General features: G+C 40.0%; 1 protein-coding gene across 5 annotated transcripts in view; it reads right to left on the minus strand.

Annotated features, from left to right (window-relative positions):
• Positions 1-19,701, minus strand: part of TOM1L1 (target of myb1 like 1 membrane trafficking protein) — a 58,538-nt gene that overhangs the window by 32,939 nt on the left and 5,898 nt on the right. For all 5 annotated transcript variants that reach the window (XM_015119219.3, XM_015119213.3, XM_015119215.3 and 2 more), the window contains 4 exon segments: positions 13,203-13,352; positions 11,821-11,946; positions 10,960-11,064; positions 9,843-9,959 (listed from right to left, as the gene is read on the minus strand). In XM_015119219.3, the coding sequence (XP_014974705.1) occupies positions 9,843-9,959; positions 10,960-11,064; positions 11,821-11,946; positions 13,203-13,343 (489 nt within the window). In that variant the 5' untranslated portion in view covers positions 13,344-13,352.

Below are 19,701 nucleotides of genomic sequence, written 5' to 3' on the forward strand. Positions count from 1 at the left end.
GGGATAACAGGCATGCTCTGCTGCGCCCAACCTCAGGCTGGTTTTATAATAAACCGATATTATAAGACTGCGGTCACTGGTAAAGTATATGTGCAAGAGCAGTCAAGAAATTTTTGAGTGGAGGCTTTTCCTTTCTGCTGGAGAACTTTTCTTGGCTCTCCAGATCCACCATCCACACTTTCTGCCTTAACTCTGTGCCCTGGGGCCTGGCTTGTAGAGATCACAGCACCAGGTCCCCTGTCTTCCTGCTTCTGTGCTCAGCCAACGGGCATGCTGGCTGCCAGGAAACAGGAGGAAGGAAGGAGAACGAGGTCTGGATATTTATTCTTTCCACGCCTTCTACCAAAGGCACCACTGTTCTCAAGGCTGCCCTCTCCACATTATTCTTTCCTCTAGGTTCTGGCAAAAGTGCCCTCTTCTTACCTATGTAATTATTAGTTAATAACCCAGTGATATTAGTTAATAATCCAGGGTAGCGATCAAGCCCTTGTGGTTTCCCTGAACTTTAAAACATCTTACTAAATAAACGGTATTTTGATTAAGCTTTCTTCAAATTACCCAAATGAAGTATGTCATCTCTTTGCTAATATACCCTACAAAGCATGAAAACACATCTTTAGAGTAATCAAAATAGTATGATGCCAAGTTAGCCACAAATAGGTCAAGGGATGAGAATAGTCTCTAGAAGACAACCTTGAATTAGAATATACAGTATATGATAAAGGGGCATTTAAAACCATTGGAGAAGGCATGAATTGTTAGTAAATGTTATTTGGACAACCAGCCATCAAATTGAAAAAATAAATGAAGGTAAAGTCCCCATCTCATACCAAGAATACAAATTCGAATTTTAAGTCACATAAAATCCAGGGGAAGAAAGCTATTGATTAATTAAGCCTGTTTTTAACTGAATGATTACATCATGTTAGGCACTAATCTGGGAGCCAGAACCTGGTAATGAACAAGACAAGCCTTTTGACATTTCCATTCTAGTAGGCAAAGACAGCTGACAACCATGCAAGAAAAGCATCAGACGCTGTGAGTGCCAGGTGAATAAATGGTGATGTGATAGGACAGTGGCTAATTTTAGACTGGGGAGTCAAAGAAGACCTCTCAGGAGAGTAACACTCTAAGATCAGAATGATAAGAAAAAGTTCGAGATCAGCCTGGCCAACATAGTGAAATCCCATCTCTACCAAAAATACAAAAAAATGCTGGGCATGGTGGCAGGTGCCTGTAGTCCCAGCTACTCGGGAGGCTGAGGGAGGAGAATCACTTGAACACGGGAGGCGGAGGTTGCAGTGAGCAGAGATCGTGCCACTGCATGCCAGCCTGGCTGGCCATTTGAAGACGGGGAAGCGTGAGAGTCAGGGATGAAACAGTTCCCCAGCAAGAATGAACTCAGTGCGCTCAAGGAATAGGAAGTAGGTTGGTTAGCAAGCATGTGCCATGGAAAAAGAAGTAGGCTAAAGATGACCGAGAAGGGCTCTGTGACCAGAGTAGAGAGGTTTGGTTTTACTCCAAGTATAATGGGAAGCCAATGGAGGGTTTCCAGCAAGAAACAGCACAATCTGGTTTACATTTCATTTTATTTATTTTAATTTTTTGAGAAGTAGTCTTGATCTATCGCCAGGCTGGAGTACCGTGGCGCGATCTTAGCTCCCTGCAACCTCCACCTCCCAGGTTCAAGCTCCTGGGCAGCTCGCGGCCTCAGCCTCCTGAGTAGCTGGGATTACAGGCACCTGCCACCATGCCTGGCTAATTACCTTTTAAAAAGCCACAACACAACTTTGGGAGGCCAAGGCAGGTAGATCACCTGAGGTCAGAAGTTTGAGACCAGCCTGGTCAACATGGTGAAACCCTGTCTCTACTAAAAATACAAAAATTAGCTGGGCATGGTGGCAGATGCCTATAGTCTCAGCTACTCAGGAGGCTGAGACAGGAGAACGGCTTGAACCCGGGAGGCAGAGGTTGCAGTGAGCCGAGATCGCGCCACTGCACTCCAGCCTGGGCGACAGAGCAAGACTCCGTCTCAAAAAAATAAATAAATAAAATAATTGATGAAAAAAATAAAAAGCTATAATACAGACACCCAACTTCATTAGTCATTAGGGAAATGCAAATACAAATCAAAATCAAAACCGTAATGAGATACCACTTCACACCTACCAGAGGGCCATTAAAAAAACACACAATGGAAAATAACAAGTATTCATTGTGGAGAATCTGGAATCCTAGTAGTACCGCATACTGCTAGTAGAATATACAATGGTGCAGCCATTGTGCAAAAGAGTTTGACAATTCCGCAAAAAGTTAAAGTTACTATATGTCCCAGCAATTCTACTCTTAGACTGATACTCAAAAGAAGTGAACACAGGTATTCAAAGAAAAGCCTGTATGTGAATGTTCGTAGCAGCATCAGTCACAATAGCCAAAGGTGGAAACAATGGAAACAACCTAAATGTCTACCAATGAACTGATATACAAAATGTGGTATATACAATGAAATATTAGGCCATTAAAGTAATAAAATTCTGATACACACTACAACATGGATGAACCTCGAAAACATTAAGTGAAAGATGCCTAGACACAAAAAGTCATATATTATATGATTCCACATATATGAAATATGAAATGTCCAGAACAGGTAAATCTACAGACACAGAACCAGATTGGTGGTTATCTGGAACTGATGAAACGCAGAAAGGGGAGGGGCTGCTTAATGAGCATGGGGTTTCCTTTTGGGGTAATGAAAAGGTATTGGAATTAAATAGAGGAAATACAGTTGAACCTTGAACAACACGGGTTTGAACTGCATGGCTCCACTGAGAGGTGGATTGTTTTCTGCCTCTGCCACCCAAGACAAGACCAATTTCTCTTCTTCTTCCTTCTCAGCCCACTCAGCAAAAAGATAAAGACCAAGACCTTTATGACCCATGTCCACTTAATGAATAGTAAATATATGTTCTCTTCCTTATAATTTTCTTAAATTTTTTTTTATTTTAATTTTTAAATTGAGACAGGGTCTCACTCTGCTGCCCAGCAATGGTGCAATCACGGTTTACTGCAGCCTCAACCTCCTGGGCTCAAGCGATCCTCCCACCTCAGCCTCCCCAGTAGCTGGGACTGCAGGCATGCGCCACCATACCTAGCTAATTTATTTTTTTGGAGCGACAGAGTCTCACTATGTTGCCCAGGCTGGTCTCAAACTCCTGGATGCAAGCAATCCTCCTGCCTCAGCTTCCCAAAGTGCTAGGATTACAGGTATAAGCCACTGTGCCCAGCCTTCCTTACAATTTTCTTTTTTAAAAAAAATTTTATTTATTTTTAGTTTTTTAATTTTTAAATTTTTTTTATTATACTTTAAGTTCTAGGGTACATGTGCACAACGTGCAGGTTTGTTACATATGTATACATGTGCCATGTTTTTTTTTTATTTTTGAGACAGAGTGGCACTTTGCCGCCCAGGCTGGAGTGCAGTGGCACGATCTCAGCTCACTGCAAGCTCCGCCTCCTGGGTTCACGCCATTCTAAGGCCTCAGCTTCCCGAGTAGTTGGGACTACAGGTGCCCACCACCATGTCCGGCTAATTTTTTGTATTTTTTAGTAGAGATGGGGTTTTACCGTATTAGCCAGGATGGTCTCAATCTCCTGACCTCGTGATCCTCCCGCCTCAGCCTCCCAAAGTGCTGGGATTACAGGCATAAACCACCGTGCCCAGCCTACAATTTTCTTAATAACATTTTCTTTCCTCTAGCTTACTTTAAGAATACTCACGTATGTATATAACATACATAATATGTGTTAATTGACTGTTTATGTTATTGATAGGGTTTCTGATCAACAGGACATTAGTAGTTAAGTTTTGGGGAAATCAAAAGTTATACATGAATTTTCAACTACATTGTGGGGTCAGTGCTCATAACTGCTATGTGTTGTTCAAGGGTTAACTGTAGTTACAATGAATGTATATTTATTTTCTTTTTATTTTTTGAGATGGAGCCTCCTGCTGTTGCCCAGGCTGGACTGCAGTGGCGCGATCTCTGCTCACTGCAACCTCCGGGTTCAAGACATCCTCGTGTCTCAGCCTCCCGAGTAGCTGGGATTATAGGCGCCCACCACCATGCCCGGTTAATTTTGTATTTTCAGTAGAGACAAAGTTTCACAGTTGGCCAGGCTGGTCTCGAGTTCCTGACCTCAAGTGATCCACCCGCCTTGGCCTCTCAAAGTGCTGGGATTACACGTGTGAGCCACCACGCCCAGCCCTGAATGTACATAAATGCCACTTACTTGTACCCTTTAAAATGGTTAATTTTATGTGATATGGATTTTGCCCCAATTTAAAAAATGCTATATAGAATTTTTGTTTTTTTTTTTTTTTTTTGCACAGCACTATACTCAATATCCTGAAAACCTTTCTCATAACAAAATACCTAAAAATGCTAGATATTAAAAATATTTTAACATTTGTGCCTACACTTTCAGGAGAGCATGAGAAATCCTCAAAGGCTCAAAACCAAGTAAGATCTAAAGACTCAAGCAGCAAGAAAGGAACGATGGTTCACAAGGCACCTATCTGCCAATCTCCAGTAGAGTTCTCAGCAGATGCAAAGGACAAAGCCCAGGGTGCGAACAACGCGGGGAGCTGGAGCAAAAACCCCTCCTCCACTCAGACGGAAGCCCCACATGACTACTCCCTGTGAAAGTCAGCGAATCAGAAAAACCTCAGCCCCACAAAGCGAGATGTCAAGCCAAATTGGGTGTCAGCGTCGGTTCTTGGTGGAGAGAGTGAAAATACTTATTTTTCCTGAGAAATCTGACAGCCTTACTACATCCTCATCTCTAGGAATGAGGCTGCCTGCCTTCAAAGTTTAAAAAATCCTAATGAGTGCTGATTATTTTTCTTCTAACTGCAGAGGTTCCTAGATTGTTTTGGAAACCAGCAGTTCTTTGGAGGAGAGTCCTTTTTTCTGGCCTCGACAGTCACCCTGGAAGTTCCCTGCTCCTGAGTTAGTGGCTCAGACAGCAGAGGACAGAGGACAGTTGTTTTCCTCGCCATGTGAGTGCCCAGGGCCTATTCAATCTTGCTCTCATTTTGAGGTTAGTATGGGCTGCTTCGGGGAAAAGTCCTTTGGAAGGGTCTCTTTCACTTCTATGGGGCTGTGAGCTCTGAGCTGGTCTGATCCCACCTGCTTTATCAGGCACTGAATAGTATCACTGTTCTGGAGGCCTGATAGCCTTTTCTGTCATCCTTGGGGTTTATTTTTATTTTCATATTTCTTCCATCATTTCAATGGGATTTCGGGAAGAAAGAGGATGTAAATATATTTTGGCAAGCTAAAAAAAAATTGTGATTATTGGTTGGTTTGGGGAGAAAAATGCCTGTTTTACAGTTCACGTAGCTGATTTCAAATACTTTTCTTCTTTCTTTACAATTGTACTCCTTCCATCAGAGGATGCCCGTGGGCCCTCACTGACCCCCAGCCTGGGTGTCGCCTCTGCTGATGACTCCCTAGGCTTATGCTGAAGCCTCCAAAAGGCCCTGCAGTTATAAGGGGGCAGCCAACCAGGGCGCCAGTATTATCTGGGGGTTCTAACTGTACTGACCTGACTCCTTCAGATGGGTGTGAGAAACCTGTGAAAAAGTACACCCTAGAGAATTCTTTGTTTATGACATAAGGTTAGAGGGGGGGAAAAAAAGAATAGAAAAACAAAAACACCAAAAAAAAGAATTCTGTTTCTCCACAGTCTATCGATGCTGATTTCATTCTGAAATTCTTAAATCAGATAAACTTCTTGTCCTTTTTCTCCATAGACGATTTAATTGAATTATTTCAGATCAACCATAGTGGAGTTATTTAGATGTAAAAAAAAAATTAATTATTTGTCAAAAGAAATTAAGAATAGCACTCCCCACACCAGATCTTTATATGTCACTAACAAAAAGCACACAAAGAAAAATAACATTCCACATTCAACAGTCTCTATAAACAAATTGATCCCCTGCCAGAACCTATTCAATCTGAATTGGCCATGAGTAGTATTCTCATGTTGATTTATAACCTGAGACTCTTTACTATTCAAGGCAAAACACAGCCCTGAGCTCTGGCATTAAAACAGCAACCAACAAATTGGTATTATCCTTGCAAAATTCAACCAAACATCTGCAGCCAAACACTCTGAGACAAAAAAGGCACTTCAGATTGGAATAAAATATAAAACTGGATTCACGTATTTAAATGAAATGTTTCAGTGTATGTTTACTGAAAGATTGTATGCCACAGATGGATGAGAATATGAGACAAAAAGTCACAAATCATTTCATTTTTGAGCTCTGAAAGGTCCAGGAAGACCAGGTGGAACTAGAAATATTGCTGTGGCCATTTAAAAAAATATTATCCACCACATAACCATTTACTTTGATATTTAATTTTTCAATTTTAGTTTAACACATGTGTTAACATCATGAGTTAAAAAGTTTATATCTGGAAAAGCCTCCATTATGGACTACTACATTTGAAATCTATTTAATGATGAATTTTCCTTTTTACATCCCATATAAAGAGGATGTATTTAATATTACTCTGGCTGTCATCTAAGCTCTTCATTTGATACATAAACTAAGTCCATTGGTAGTAAATGACTTGCCTAAGGTCAAGAACCCCAAGGATCCTTAGCAAAATGTTTTAATTCTCCTAAGATATTCCAAAAATAATATACTTAAAGCCACTGATCCACAATATTGATTTATTTCTCAACGTGTACTACTCTGATGTTCTGCAGAATATCAGCAGGTATTTGGCAAATTGGGATTCTTTAGTTAAATAAGTTAACAAATGTTGGGTTAAACAAAGACTCTTAGCTATATCAGTGAACTTTATGCACCTCCAAAAGGAGAAATACAGTAGACAATTGGTTTTGCAAACGTATTTGACCAAAGATACCACTTTCTACCCACAGAACACAGCATACAACCAATGAGAAATACTCTCTTGTTTTCTAGAGTCTTATCTTGCTTCCTGAGAATTTATCATCATAACACCACCAGAAGGATTTTTCTAAAATCTGACCTGGTTATGTAGCCCCTCAGCTTATACCCTTTCAACAGCTCCCTTCTGCCAGCCTGGTCAAGCCCACGCTTTGGCATGGCATAATCCTCCATTACCTGTACAGGTCAGCTCTTACCTCACCTGGAACTTTATACTCCCACGTTGTGGTTTACATCCTCTTCTCATCCCTACACACCTGAGCGATACCACAAATTCACATCCATTAACGTTGGGGTAGGGCATGGCAATGAGTTCCTCAAGAGGAATATCTGAGTCCCCAGTAGTCTCTGGGTATAGGCTTGCATGGATATAGGAGAAATGACCTCTGGTTTTTTTATTTGTTTTTATTATTTTTTAAACAACCCTTTAAAAAACCCTTCTGAGCCTGGAGACAGCACAAAAGAGAGCAAGGCCCAGTTTTGGCCCATAGGCCACAGTTTGCTAACTCTTGAATTAGAGGATATTCAAGGATATTCAAGGTTGCCCACAATGAGTACTGCCTAGAACATGGAAGGAATATGAAGGGTGCTCCATGCCTAAAAGCCAGAAGCCAAGAAGCACAAGGGGCTCTAACAGATGGGTTGAGGTATAGCAGTGAAATAACCAGGCAAGACAACCCCTGCTCATGCCCCTTCCCTCATTTGAGACCAGATAGCTGAGAAAGGAGTAATGTTTCCAGGTGGAAACAATGAATTAGGACAGAGGGATAGGGTATTATTTCTAGGTGCTAGTAGCATTCAGGAAAAAAAAAAAAAAAATAGAGAATACATAATCCAGAAGACCAGCCATAAATGGGTCCCAAACAGCATCATCCCATATTGCTATACCATATTCTGAAAACATTATCAAGCTCAGCTGTAGCAATTACATTCTCCCTTCAGCATGGGTGAGCTGGGTCAGTAGAGAATGCAGACCAGCTGGCAGAGAGTCTCACACAAAAATGAGCTCACTAACAGCAATCCAGCTGAACACTGGAGAAATGCAAATTAAAAAGACCAACAAAAAAATTTGCAGAATCCACAGAAGAAACAAGAAAGCAGTATTAAATATAATTATTATTCTTGGAAAGATAAAGAAAAGTAGAACCATGAAACGAAAGAACTATTACAAAAATCCAACATATTTTAAAAATATTTTAACATTATACACATATTTGTACATAGTAAATATTTTTAAAGTATATATTTTTAAATAAAAATAAACTGTTGAAACATTTATTAGAAGGACTGAATAAGCAACCCAATGTACAAGTTTTAGAGAAATACATTAAACAGAGAAATTATCCAAGAACTTAGAATGAAGAGATGAAAAGTATAAAAGAAATGTTAAGAGACAAATGAATCCAACTGGAAGTTTCATCATCTTAAAAAAGTTCCATAAGAAGAGAATAGAAAGAATGGTAGAAAGGCAATATTTAAAGTAGGAGCTGAGAATTTCCTAGAATTAAAAATACACATGAGTCAATAAGGCAAAAAAGGCTATCATCTACTAAGTAGGATAAGTAAGGAAAACAAACATCTGCACACACATGTACATATATCTCTTGATAGGGAACAGTAAAATTTCTGAAATATTAAAGTAGAGAAATAACAAATGCAACTAGAAAAAAATATAAATCAAAGGATTAAGAAGCAGAATAATATAATACTTCTATCAGCATTAGTGGGTGTAAAAGAACAATGAAGCAGTATCTTCAAAGGCCTGAAGAACAAGAATTTTGTGCCTAGAATTTTATATCTAGCTAAACTAATCTGCATTTAACATGACAATCAAAGGACATTTTTGGATATGCAAGCACTCAAAGTTTGCACCAAAGTTTACCAACATGGGTGTACTTCAGCAAGGAAAAAACAAACTATTCACGATAGCAGTGATATATAAGAAACATTGTTGGGAAAATTTTTAAAATTTTTTTTGTTTCCCAAATAAGAAATGAGCATGGGAAAAGTTATTTACTAACAATCTAAGAAGTTAAAGGAAAAATAACACATGAGAAGTGGGGAGTGGGAATCTGAGGAAAGTAAAAATATCTTAAGCTTCTTAGTTTAGCAACAAAGGGACTTAGAAACTAGAAACTGATTTTTTTTCTAACTGCTTCTAAAATTAATAAGTTTTAAAATTTTAAATAATTAGAACAGCAAACCAGTAGAGGGAAAAATAAAGTATATGTATACACAGACATAGCAGAAGGCATAGGAGGGCTGTAGAACTACTCATGCAGGTCCAAATGCCCTGTCTACTTGTTCCTCTACAGCTCAAGCACTGCCTCCATCTAGACCATTCCTAAAAACCTCACCTCTCTCCTTCTGCCCACCCATGATCCCACCATACACTGAACAAATTTATATTACAGTATCTATAATACTTCTTTATGTTTGTTGTTTACAAACCAATCTTGCTCATTAGGCATAAATTCTTAAGGACTAGAACAGCCTCCTCCTCATTTCTACATCCCTTCCTATATCACAGTTACTCAATGTTTGTTGAATGGATGAAAATAGAGGCAATTTTTACATACTTAAAACAACTAGAGAATTGATTATACATGACCAAGGTTATAACTTACAATAAATTATTTGTTGCAAGAGGCTAAAATCCACGTCTAAGTCACTACCGCATTTCTGACAAAGTCATTCTTGGATATTTTTGTTAAGTTTAGAAATCAATTGAAATGAGGATGTAGGAGGACGTACTAGACAATATTAAGGTGTCTTCCATCTCCAAAGCTCAGAATTTAGAGAATAACTTTAAGAGACACTTTGACTGATTGTCCCTGAAATCGTACAACACCTGCAGAAGCTCTATGTCTTCATGGTTTTCAGACCCAGGCGTATTCTCCATCAATATGGCGGACATCACTCGCACATTCATTTTCACCATATCCAATTCACTGTGCAATTTTCCAATCTGTAGAGAGCAACACAATCACCAGTCAGTGTGGCACACAGAGAATGTGTTCACATTCCTTGTTTCCTGCCCCCATGGGACATTTGCTGGAAGAAAAAATACTTCTGCAAAATTTAATATTTTCAAACTTAAATTTAATTTCATATAAATATACACATAGTTATTTTACAATGTATACCTTGTCACCTTCTAAAAGGACTTGAGATCTCTTGTAATAAACCCCAAAATATGCTTTAGGAATTTTAAAAATGAAAGAAAAAAAAAAAGGTTAGAACCAAATATGAAGAGGGGAGAAGTACTAGGTACCTAGCAGAAGGAGGTACCAGAAACCTGGATAAAATGGCAAAAGTTATCCTGAGTTTCTTGGCAACCGACAGGATAAAAGAAAAACAAATGAGGGTTATCTAGTTCTCATGGTATTAAAGAAGAAAGAAGAAATAAATCTTTTTCCTGTATTAAATTCTAAGAGGAATTAGTCACATGAATTTTTATATAAGAAAAAAATAATAATACAAAGTCTTCAATTATAGTTCCTTTACAGCGGAACGGAAATGGGCTTCATACAATAATTGCTTATCTGTACCTTGGACAAACTGATATACACAAAGAAGTAAATACAATTCAGTTGGCATAATAAATACAAGTAATAAGACTACCATTTACAAAACTCTCTGAAATATGTGACAGTCCTACCAGAAGTAACAGGAATTAGCTCATGGACACTAGATCCAGTCCACAGTCAAGGCTCCACAAAGCCATGAAAGCCACTAGGCAAGCACAACTCTTACAAAGTTGGGCTTTGGAAGTAGACAGAACCAATGGGATTAATCCTTCTTGGAACTGAACTATAAGTCACATAGTATGACTAAGCCTCAGTCTCTTCCTCTGTAAAATAAATGTACCTACATCTCAATGTTGTTAACCAGAAAGGACAAACTGTATATAAGGTGCTTACAAATCAGGAAAACATATCAATAAATACAGTGATTGCTGTTGTTACCTGTTCTGGGACCAATGTAATAGTCGAGTTCTTTGGAGCAATTACAGAAGAAAGAGCTGGTGCAGTAGGGACAGATGTTGGAGGATTTGATGAGATTTGAGCAGTCTATGAGTATAAAATATGGTAATATTATTATGTGAATTAACATAGCCACCCAACGCCAAGTTTTTTCCATTCAGCTAACTCAAGCACTCTCAAACAAAGTCCTGTGTACAGGGTATCTGCCCGGAGTAAATCATCAACTACACAACCCGTCCAGCATTTTGTGAAGAATGCTAAGCAAATGAGATGCCCATAATAAAGCAGGTATTCAACAAGAGGTGGCTATTAGAATTATCATTTACAATTTAATAAAATGCCTTTTTTTTTTTTTTTTTTTTTTTACCAAGGGTTTAAGTGATAAACTGCCATGTGAGATTATTGATGCCTTCTCTTTGGACTGTTAATAACAAATGATAGCTCAATTCATGTCAAGTCTGTTTAAGCCACAGCTGACAAGGCATCTCCTTCTCCATCAATGACCCTCCTTGGGTCAATGCCACATCTCCAACCTTGGGCGGCGAGGTGAAAGCTCAAGGCTCTAGGCCAGTGCTTCTCAACATAAATGTACAGAGAAAACACCTGGAAATCTTGTAAAAAGGGAGGTTCTGATTAGTCTAGGGTGGAGCAAGCCAAACAAACTTTCACACTTTAAGTAGCAAAATCCCAAGTCTCGGTTATTCTATGAGATATTGCAATATCCTTCTAATAAATTCATCTTTTTGCTTAAGCTTAAGTGGATTTGGGGTTGTCTCTTGCAATGAGAAAAGACCCAACTGATATACTACTATACTCTCCATGGGTCAAAGAAAGGCCTCTTACCTCTTGTCTTGCTGTTTCAGCCTCTGCTTCTGAGGGAGGAAACTGAACGCCTTTCTTAAGCAGGTCGAGGTATACTTCTTTGACTTCGCTTACATCCACACCTCCTGGGAAACCCTGTGACCAAGCCTGAGTTCAAGAGATGAAAACGTTCCAGAGTTAAAACAGCAACAAAACCAAAACACAATTCTTTTTTTTTTTTTTTTTGAGACAGTCTCACACTGTTGCCTGGGCTGGAGTGCAATGGCACAATCTCAGCTCACTGCAATCTCCACCTCCCGGGTTCAAGCGATTCTCCTGCCTCAGCCTCCCGAGTATCTGGGAATTACAGGTGCCCACCACCACGTCTGCCTTATTTTTTGTATTTTTTAGTAGAGATGGGGTTTCACTGTGTTGGCTAGGCTGGTCTCGAACTCCTGACCTTGTGATCTGCCCACCTCGGCCTCCCAATGTACTGGGATTACAGGCGTGAGCCACCACGCCCGGCTGAAAACACAATTCTTAAGCTCCTGATAGAAAATGAGAGATCAATAATTATGTACCCCACTCAGAAAGAGAAAGCTACTTTTGAATGCCATGGGCAAAATGCTCATTTTCAAAGGCTAGGAAAATATAAAATATTTTATTTTTATTTTTTATTTTTTTTGAGATGGAGTCTTGCTCTGTTGCCCAGGCTGCAATGCAGTGGCGAGATCTCGGCTCACTGCAAGCTCCACCTCCTGGGTCCACGCCATTCTCCTGCCTCAGCCTCCCAAGTAGCTGGGACTACAGGCGCCCGCCACCACACCTGGCTAATTTTTTTTTTTTTTTTTTTGTATTTTTAGTAGAGACGGGGTTTCACTGTGTTAGCCAGGATGGTCTCAATCTCCTGACCTCATGATCCACCTGCCTCGGCCTCCCAAAGTGCTGGGATTACAGGCATGAGCCACCGCGCCCGGCCCAAAATATTTTAAATCAGACTTCCATGCCTCAAAATCTTGAAGAAACCCTAAGATATATACTATCAATTGTTTTTTGCTGCTCTGAATCCAAAATTAACAGATTCCAAAACAACATCAGTAGCTCTTTTTCCAAGTAACCTTGAATTAGTCAGTTAGTTGGAACAGTTTCCCAACCTGCAAAATGAACATACACATCATTGTCTTTCCTATTTGACACAGATAAAATAGAAACTGAGAGGAAAGTAGGGAAATGACTACAAATCTTCAGAAAAAGTGTACCATCCAATGCCAAAAAATTATTATTACACAGAAACTAAAAATAGCAAAAATGCTTTTCTGGCTCAATCCAAGACATATAAAAGATAAGCAAAACAATCAGGAGGTAAGCTGTGAAATCCCTAATCTTAGAAATTTACCATCCCATGAGGTATACAACAGACTTACCTTAATGAAATTCAAGATTCTATTCTGAATGTCTAATGGCAAGTTGTATCTAGGATTCAGTAGCTTAACTAAATTCTCTTTAACAAATTCCTTCTTCACAATCAGAGTCTGGAAACTTGGACCACAGTTCTGCACGCACATGTCAATAAGCTAAATTAGAAAAATAAATTAAACATTATATTTATCTGGCAAAACCACCTCCTAAAAATGTAAGGGAAAAACTGCTAAATAATAATTTCCACCAGCATACTAATTAACAAACATAATTTAGTATCTACTAAAATATATGGCAAAATGTTAGGTTCTGGGGATATGTGGAAATATGAGCATAATGTAACAGTCTAGAGGACAGACTTATCGAGGAGTCCCAGCACATCCAAAAGGGAATTAACCAGCAATGCAGAGTACTAAATGCTAAATGCTGAAGGGACGTGCAGGCCAAACATATGAGCTACAGATGGAATAATATCTGTCCCAGTTTACCCAGGGTAGCACAGGTATATTCCCAATGTCCTGTTTATTAATGATGACACACCCTTTCACTTTCAAAAATGTCCTGGTTTGGATGATGAATTACACAGTCACCCTAGCTATAGGTCCTTATAGGCAAGATTATTTAGGGCTAGGTGGTCTTACAAGACTTTTGGAAAAGGCTAATTGGAAGCTGGGCTTTGCAAAATGGCTAAGAACAGTAAAAATGAGTATAGAGCTATATTCCAGACAGAGAAATTGTATGAAAACTATATAAATGTGGAAAAGTGGGTAAGTTATGAAGGGGGAGATAAGTACTCTGGTCTGTCTCTAGCAGAGGCATCTTGAAAAAGGTAAATTGGGGAGACTGTAAAGATAGGGTAGATAAAGTCTGTCCAGGTTGTAGAGAAGTTTGTGTGGCAGTGCAAAGGGTGTGGATATTATCTTGAAGGCACTAAGAAGTTACGGAGGGTCTCTGTTAGTTTGTCACCATCACACCTTTACCCTGAAATTGAGGAAAAGGTTAATGTGCGCAAAGTACTATTCTGGATAGGTTGTCAGGCAGCACTCTGCAAAGGCAAGTGGAGGGAGAAGAAACCTGGAATGACAGAAAGATCCACTAGCAACCAGTTCAGGCATGAGATACAAAAGGCCTAAACTAAGATGATGTGGGTACAAGAAAAGGAGTCACGACAGAATTATGAAGGAAGAACTTTGAATGACAGTGCTGGTCAAAAAAGGAAGATGACTGAAAGTTAAGTGACTCTCATTCTGCATGAGGACCCCTGTGATGGAAATTTGGAAGAGGGGGTGGTATGGCTGGTCTAGGGGTAGAAATGACGGGCTGAAATTTAGATATTTTGAGTTCAAAAGATAAGGGACATTTAAGTAGGTGTTTAGCAGTGAGCTGGACACACACAGCCACACAGCTATAGTTCAAGAGAGTGAAGGACCAAAATTGAGTTATCAAGGCTGCCTACAATGAGAAGAGAGGAAGAAGGGCTGAAACACTGGGGTTCACCTATTACACAGGCTAGCGAAAATCCAAGGAAGGCAATCAAAGAGTAACTGACAGAAAATGAAGCACAAAATCAGGAGTACATAAGGCACCCCTTTGGTAAAGTCAAAAGAAAAGTTTCCTGGAGGATGGGGTGTTATACAGTTAAGAATATGCACTAAGGAACACCAGTTCCCTTGAAAAACACATTTGCGATAAAGCAAGGTGAGCAGAAACTTGACTAAGAAAGAATGAGCCAATACTGAAGAACTGCATGCAGAAAGTAGATTTCTAAAAGTAATCTAAAAACAAAATTAAATCTTTAGTTTCCATGCTACAACCTCAAATTAGAAAGGTCATAGAAACCATTAACATGACCAGGATAATCATCTCTGCAGAATAGAAGCCCTAAAAATGGACTTCATGCCATGCTTTGTCTTTGTATTTTTAGTCTGTCTTTAATGGAAATACATAAAGTGGCAGCAGGTATGAACGCTATAGTTTTAAAGCACTGTGATCAAGAAGGTAATCAGAAAATACAGAAGGTGAGCACGTGTAGCTGTGTGAAACACAGCGAAAACCTTTAAGGCAAAGGAAAATAAAAACAAAATCCAAAACATACTAGGATGAATCTATACTAGTGCAGGTTGTTAAGACAAAGTTGGAAAGTTGAATAACATGCCATTTAGCTTGATGGATTATTATAATGAGTATAATGAGTTTTTAATGGGTGAAATGCTGAAAGGAAACGTGCCTCTAGCTCAATGTGAGTTTACAGAAATATTTCACCTAACTAGTTGTACAGTCTTAGGCAAATACCTAGGCTCCAAGTCTCATTCTCTCTAGGCATATATATATATATATTTTTTCTTTTTGACACAGGGTCTCACTCTCTCATCTAGGCTGGAGTGCAGTGGTGCAATCTCGACTCACTGCAACCTCTGCCTCTCGGGTTCAGGTGATTCTCATGCCTCAGCCTTCTAAGTAGCTGAGATTATAGGCGTGCACCACCATGCCCAGCTAATGTTTGTATTTTTAGCAGAGATGGGGTTTTGCCACGTTGGCCAGGCTGGTCTCGAACTCCTAGCCTCAGGTGATCCACCCACCTCAGCCTCCCGAAGTGCTGGGATTATAGGCATGAACCACCACACCTGGCCCTCACAAACAAATTTTTATCTTTGGTGCAACAAGATTTTATGATAATGAGTAACACTCCCAGGAGGAACATGCACAAAATCAAAGAGTCAACATGAAATGCTAAAAATGTGAACATCTGGAGATTAGCAGTCATGCCTTTTGTGTTTTCCCATTAGAATCAAGAATGCCAGGACTAATTACTTCTACATCACCTCCTCTATTATATCACCAGAACCTCTTTTACCCTCCAACTCACTCAGATAAGTAATAAAACCTACTGTGGGAAATTAAATTAAAATTAAATATGTTGTTTTCACATATTCTGAAATTGAACTTGGTGCAAATGTGTTCAGATAACCTATATTTGGAAATAAGACAAATAAGAATCCATAATCTGAGGTGGGATTGAAAACTCTGGAGCCAAGGAACAAAGAGAGACTGAAGTGGGTGACTCCAGGCTTCACTGATCTCTTGGGCTTAGCTGGGCAAATCACTTATCCTAAGCCTCAGTGTCCTTATCTGCAAAATGGACATAATATCTCCCTCTAGAGACTTGTTGAAAGGCCCAAATGAAACATAACAGAGCGTGACACAAAGCAGGACCTCAATACATGGCAACTATTTAGATCATCTTCCACGGAGAACTTCCTAGCAGGACTGAATGTGATGATTAGCTGACCTAAGTATTTTAAGAGAGGGCTGGAATCAAAAGAGATTTTCTCACTGTAAATTTCCAAACCAGGCACAGTGACAACAACCAGGTTTCAGGGCCATCAGAGCTACACCTGGGCCATGAATAGTGCCTTCACCAAGGTGACTACCCCAGCCTAGAGGCCTCACTCCTCTCAGTCCCTCCAATTGCAACAAGCTCCTGGGGGGACAACCACATGGTTTTGTTTTGCTTTGTTTTGTTTTGTTTCGACACAGAGTCTCGCTTTGTCACCCAGGATGGAGTGCAGTGGCACAATCTAGGCTCACTGCAACCTCCGCTTCCTGGGTTCAAGCAATTGTCCTGCCTCAGCCTCCCAAGTAGCTGGGATTACAGGCACATGCCACCATGCCCGGCTAATTTCTGTATTTTCAGTAAAGACAGGGTTTCACCATGTTGCCCAGGCTGGTCTCTAACTCCCTGACCTCAAGTGATCCACCCTTGTGGGCCTCCCAAACTGCTGGCATTACAGGCACGAGCCATTGAACCCAGCCTGATATTTTGTTTCACTAGTAAATTTGCCAAAGGAGAATAAACCAAGCTTTTCCTTCATTATTATTTTCAACCACATTTTACACATCCTATGAAACCCCTGAAGCTCACTGCTTAGGGGGTGCTCCACAAAGGCCTATTAACTAATTGATTCTTGGGAACCTGTTCAACCACTTTCTATTTGACACTAATAGTAGCCTCTTGCTGAGATTTATCACAATTGACTCATTCAAGAAGAGAATACTTCCTGGCTCAGAGTAATAAAGCCTGGAAACAAAATTCTGCTGAAACACAAAACTGCTCTACCGACTGATGGTAGGAAATCATAGTACAGTCAGATTCCATTAAAGCCTAATCAAGGTTAACACGTCCATGGAGAACTCAACATGACAGATAACATAAAGAATATTTATAACTGAATTTGACAGGCTCTCATCACTTTACATTAATAAAATGGAAATGTCATATATAGGGATTACTTTTTAAAGAGTTTACTAGTAAACTTATAATTGCGTTTGACAGACATGGGTGACTCCTTCTGTGACTAATTCCCCTCATAATTAAATTTGGCTTATGTGAATATTAAAGTCAGTTTTGAGGCCCTAAGCACACCTCTGCAAGGCAGGGAGTAGTCTGAGGTGAGGTGACTGGACCATTAAATACACCACTTGGGGAAATCAGCATGAAGAGATGAAGAGTCAAAGGCCTATTTAAAGAAAATCCAAGGAAAACCCAGGTGTTTTTCCTGACTTTAATGTACTGTGACCCCAAGGATGAAGGTGTATTCTGACTGGTGACTCTTGCCTGTTTTTAGGCACAGGCTTTAGATTCTCTTGTTCGCACACATTGGACAGAACCCATAAGGTAAGGTAGCTACAGATCTGAGGTGGAACAGATCATGGGAACGGCAGCGAGCTGGTAGTCAGGCTTGAGAGATTAGACTACCTGATGAGAAGGAAGAGTGGAAGCCCAAAGAGAAACAGAGGGCCAGAGGCACGACACTCTGGAATAACCCAGCTTCCTCAAGGAGGGTCCCTGGTCCATCGTCATAGCGAGGGAACCATGATGGAAGAAGATATGGAGGCGGGATTAAGAAGCAACCACTGACACATCAAGTAGGCTTGGGCACAATGGAGGAAGTGGCAAACTGTTATGAATGGTGAACACCTGTAAAAAGCAAAATAATAATACCCCATGCTGAAATAGAGAAGGTGGCATAAATTAGTCTTCTGCCCTTCTCTTCCTTACTGAATTCTCCTAACCTTTGGCACCCTTGAGATATCCCAGATATACCACGAGAATGGCTTACGTGAATATTAAAGTCAGTTTTGAGGCCCTATGCACACCTCTGCAAGGGAGTGAGTACTCTGAGGTGAGGTGACTGGACCATTAAATACACAGTTTGAGGAAATCCGCATGAAGATACAAAGGGTCAAAGGCCTATTTAAAGAAAATCCAAGCAAAAGGGTACATCTACCCATCTTTCTACTCCCGTTCTACAGTACCTTCCATTAGCCCTTGAGTCTTCCCGGATACTAGGAGAGATGGGATTAGGTGTGTGTATGAGGGTGTGGTGCTTAATCATTAATCCAGTCAACATCTGATATACCTGGCCCTGTACTACACAGGAAGAAACTAAAGACACAAAGGAAACACAGTAGCCTGCTCTTTTAAGAGGCTTGATTCGTTCTGAGAAACAAAGAAGTATGAGGCAAGGGCATGGAATTTAGAATCTGAGGACTGGGATCAAATCTTGCCTATGCTATGTAATAGCCATTTTCATCTTGGAAATAAATCAGTTTCTCTTAGTCTCAATTTCTTCATCTGTGAAATGGAGTTAATAATAGAACTACTTCACAGGGTGGGCAAGAACATTGACAGGTGCCAGGCATTTCTATCAGTGACCCATCGTTCTGGGATTTCTACAGAAGTGCCTCACTCTTCTCTCCATAATCTCCTCCATTCTGTGACCTTCAAGAGTTAAGGATAGGTGAGAGGTTCAAAAAAAAAAAAAAAAAAAAAAAAAAGGTGAAGGGGGAAAATGCCTCTAAAACTATATTCAGATCCCAACGTGAAGGGTTTCTTTAATGATCAAATCATGAAGACCGTTCATTGCATTTCTGCTCATTCAGTGAGCCTATGCAAGATGTCCATTTTCTTCTACATGTAACTAGAAACCAGGAGCTATGCTCACATATGCCCCAAAGTCCTCTTGATAAAGACTAATGCTCCTAAGGCAGTGTGATGCTGGCTGATTAGTGCCGTGACCATGCACAGTCTTCGGCTGGGCTGAGATAAACAAAGGCGTGCAGAATAAATCAGAAAGCTACACAGCTCACTCTCAGGCAGCAGGCAGGGCTTGCAACACATACTAAAGTAAAAAGGACAACTCACCAACGTGACTGAAGAGGTCATATGGCCAAGGATGGTGGGAAAATGGGAACACGTCAAATAAGAGTCCACACTTAAATAACAGACAATACAACACACAGGAGAATTGCTTAAACCAACATAGAACATTCTCCAAATCATGCCAGGCAGCAGAACTTGGTTGGAATTTAATGAGCTGAGAGCATCTCAGGATTCCACAAAGCTGTTCAAGTGAGGTAGAAAGCTAACAGGGAGGTATTTTTCAAAATTTCAGTTCTCATCTTAAATTATGGTTAATTAATACATGCACAAACTTTATTATT

This window comes from Macaca mulatta, chromosome 16, assembly GCF_049350105.2.
Source record: "Macaca mulatta isolate MMU2019108-1 chromosome 16, T2T-MMU8v2.0, whole genome shotgun sequence".
Lineage (NCBI taxonomy): Eukaryota > Metazoa > Chordata > Mammalia > Primates > Cercopithecidae > Macaca > Macaca mulatta.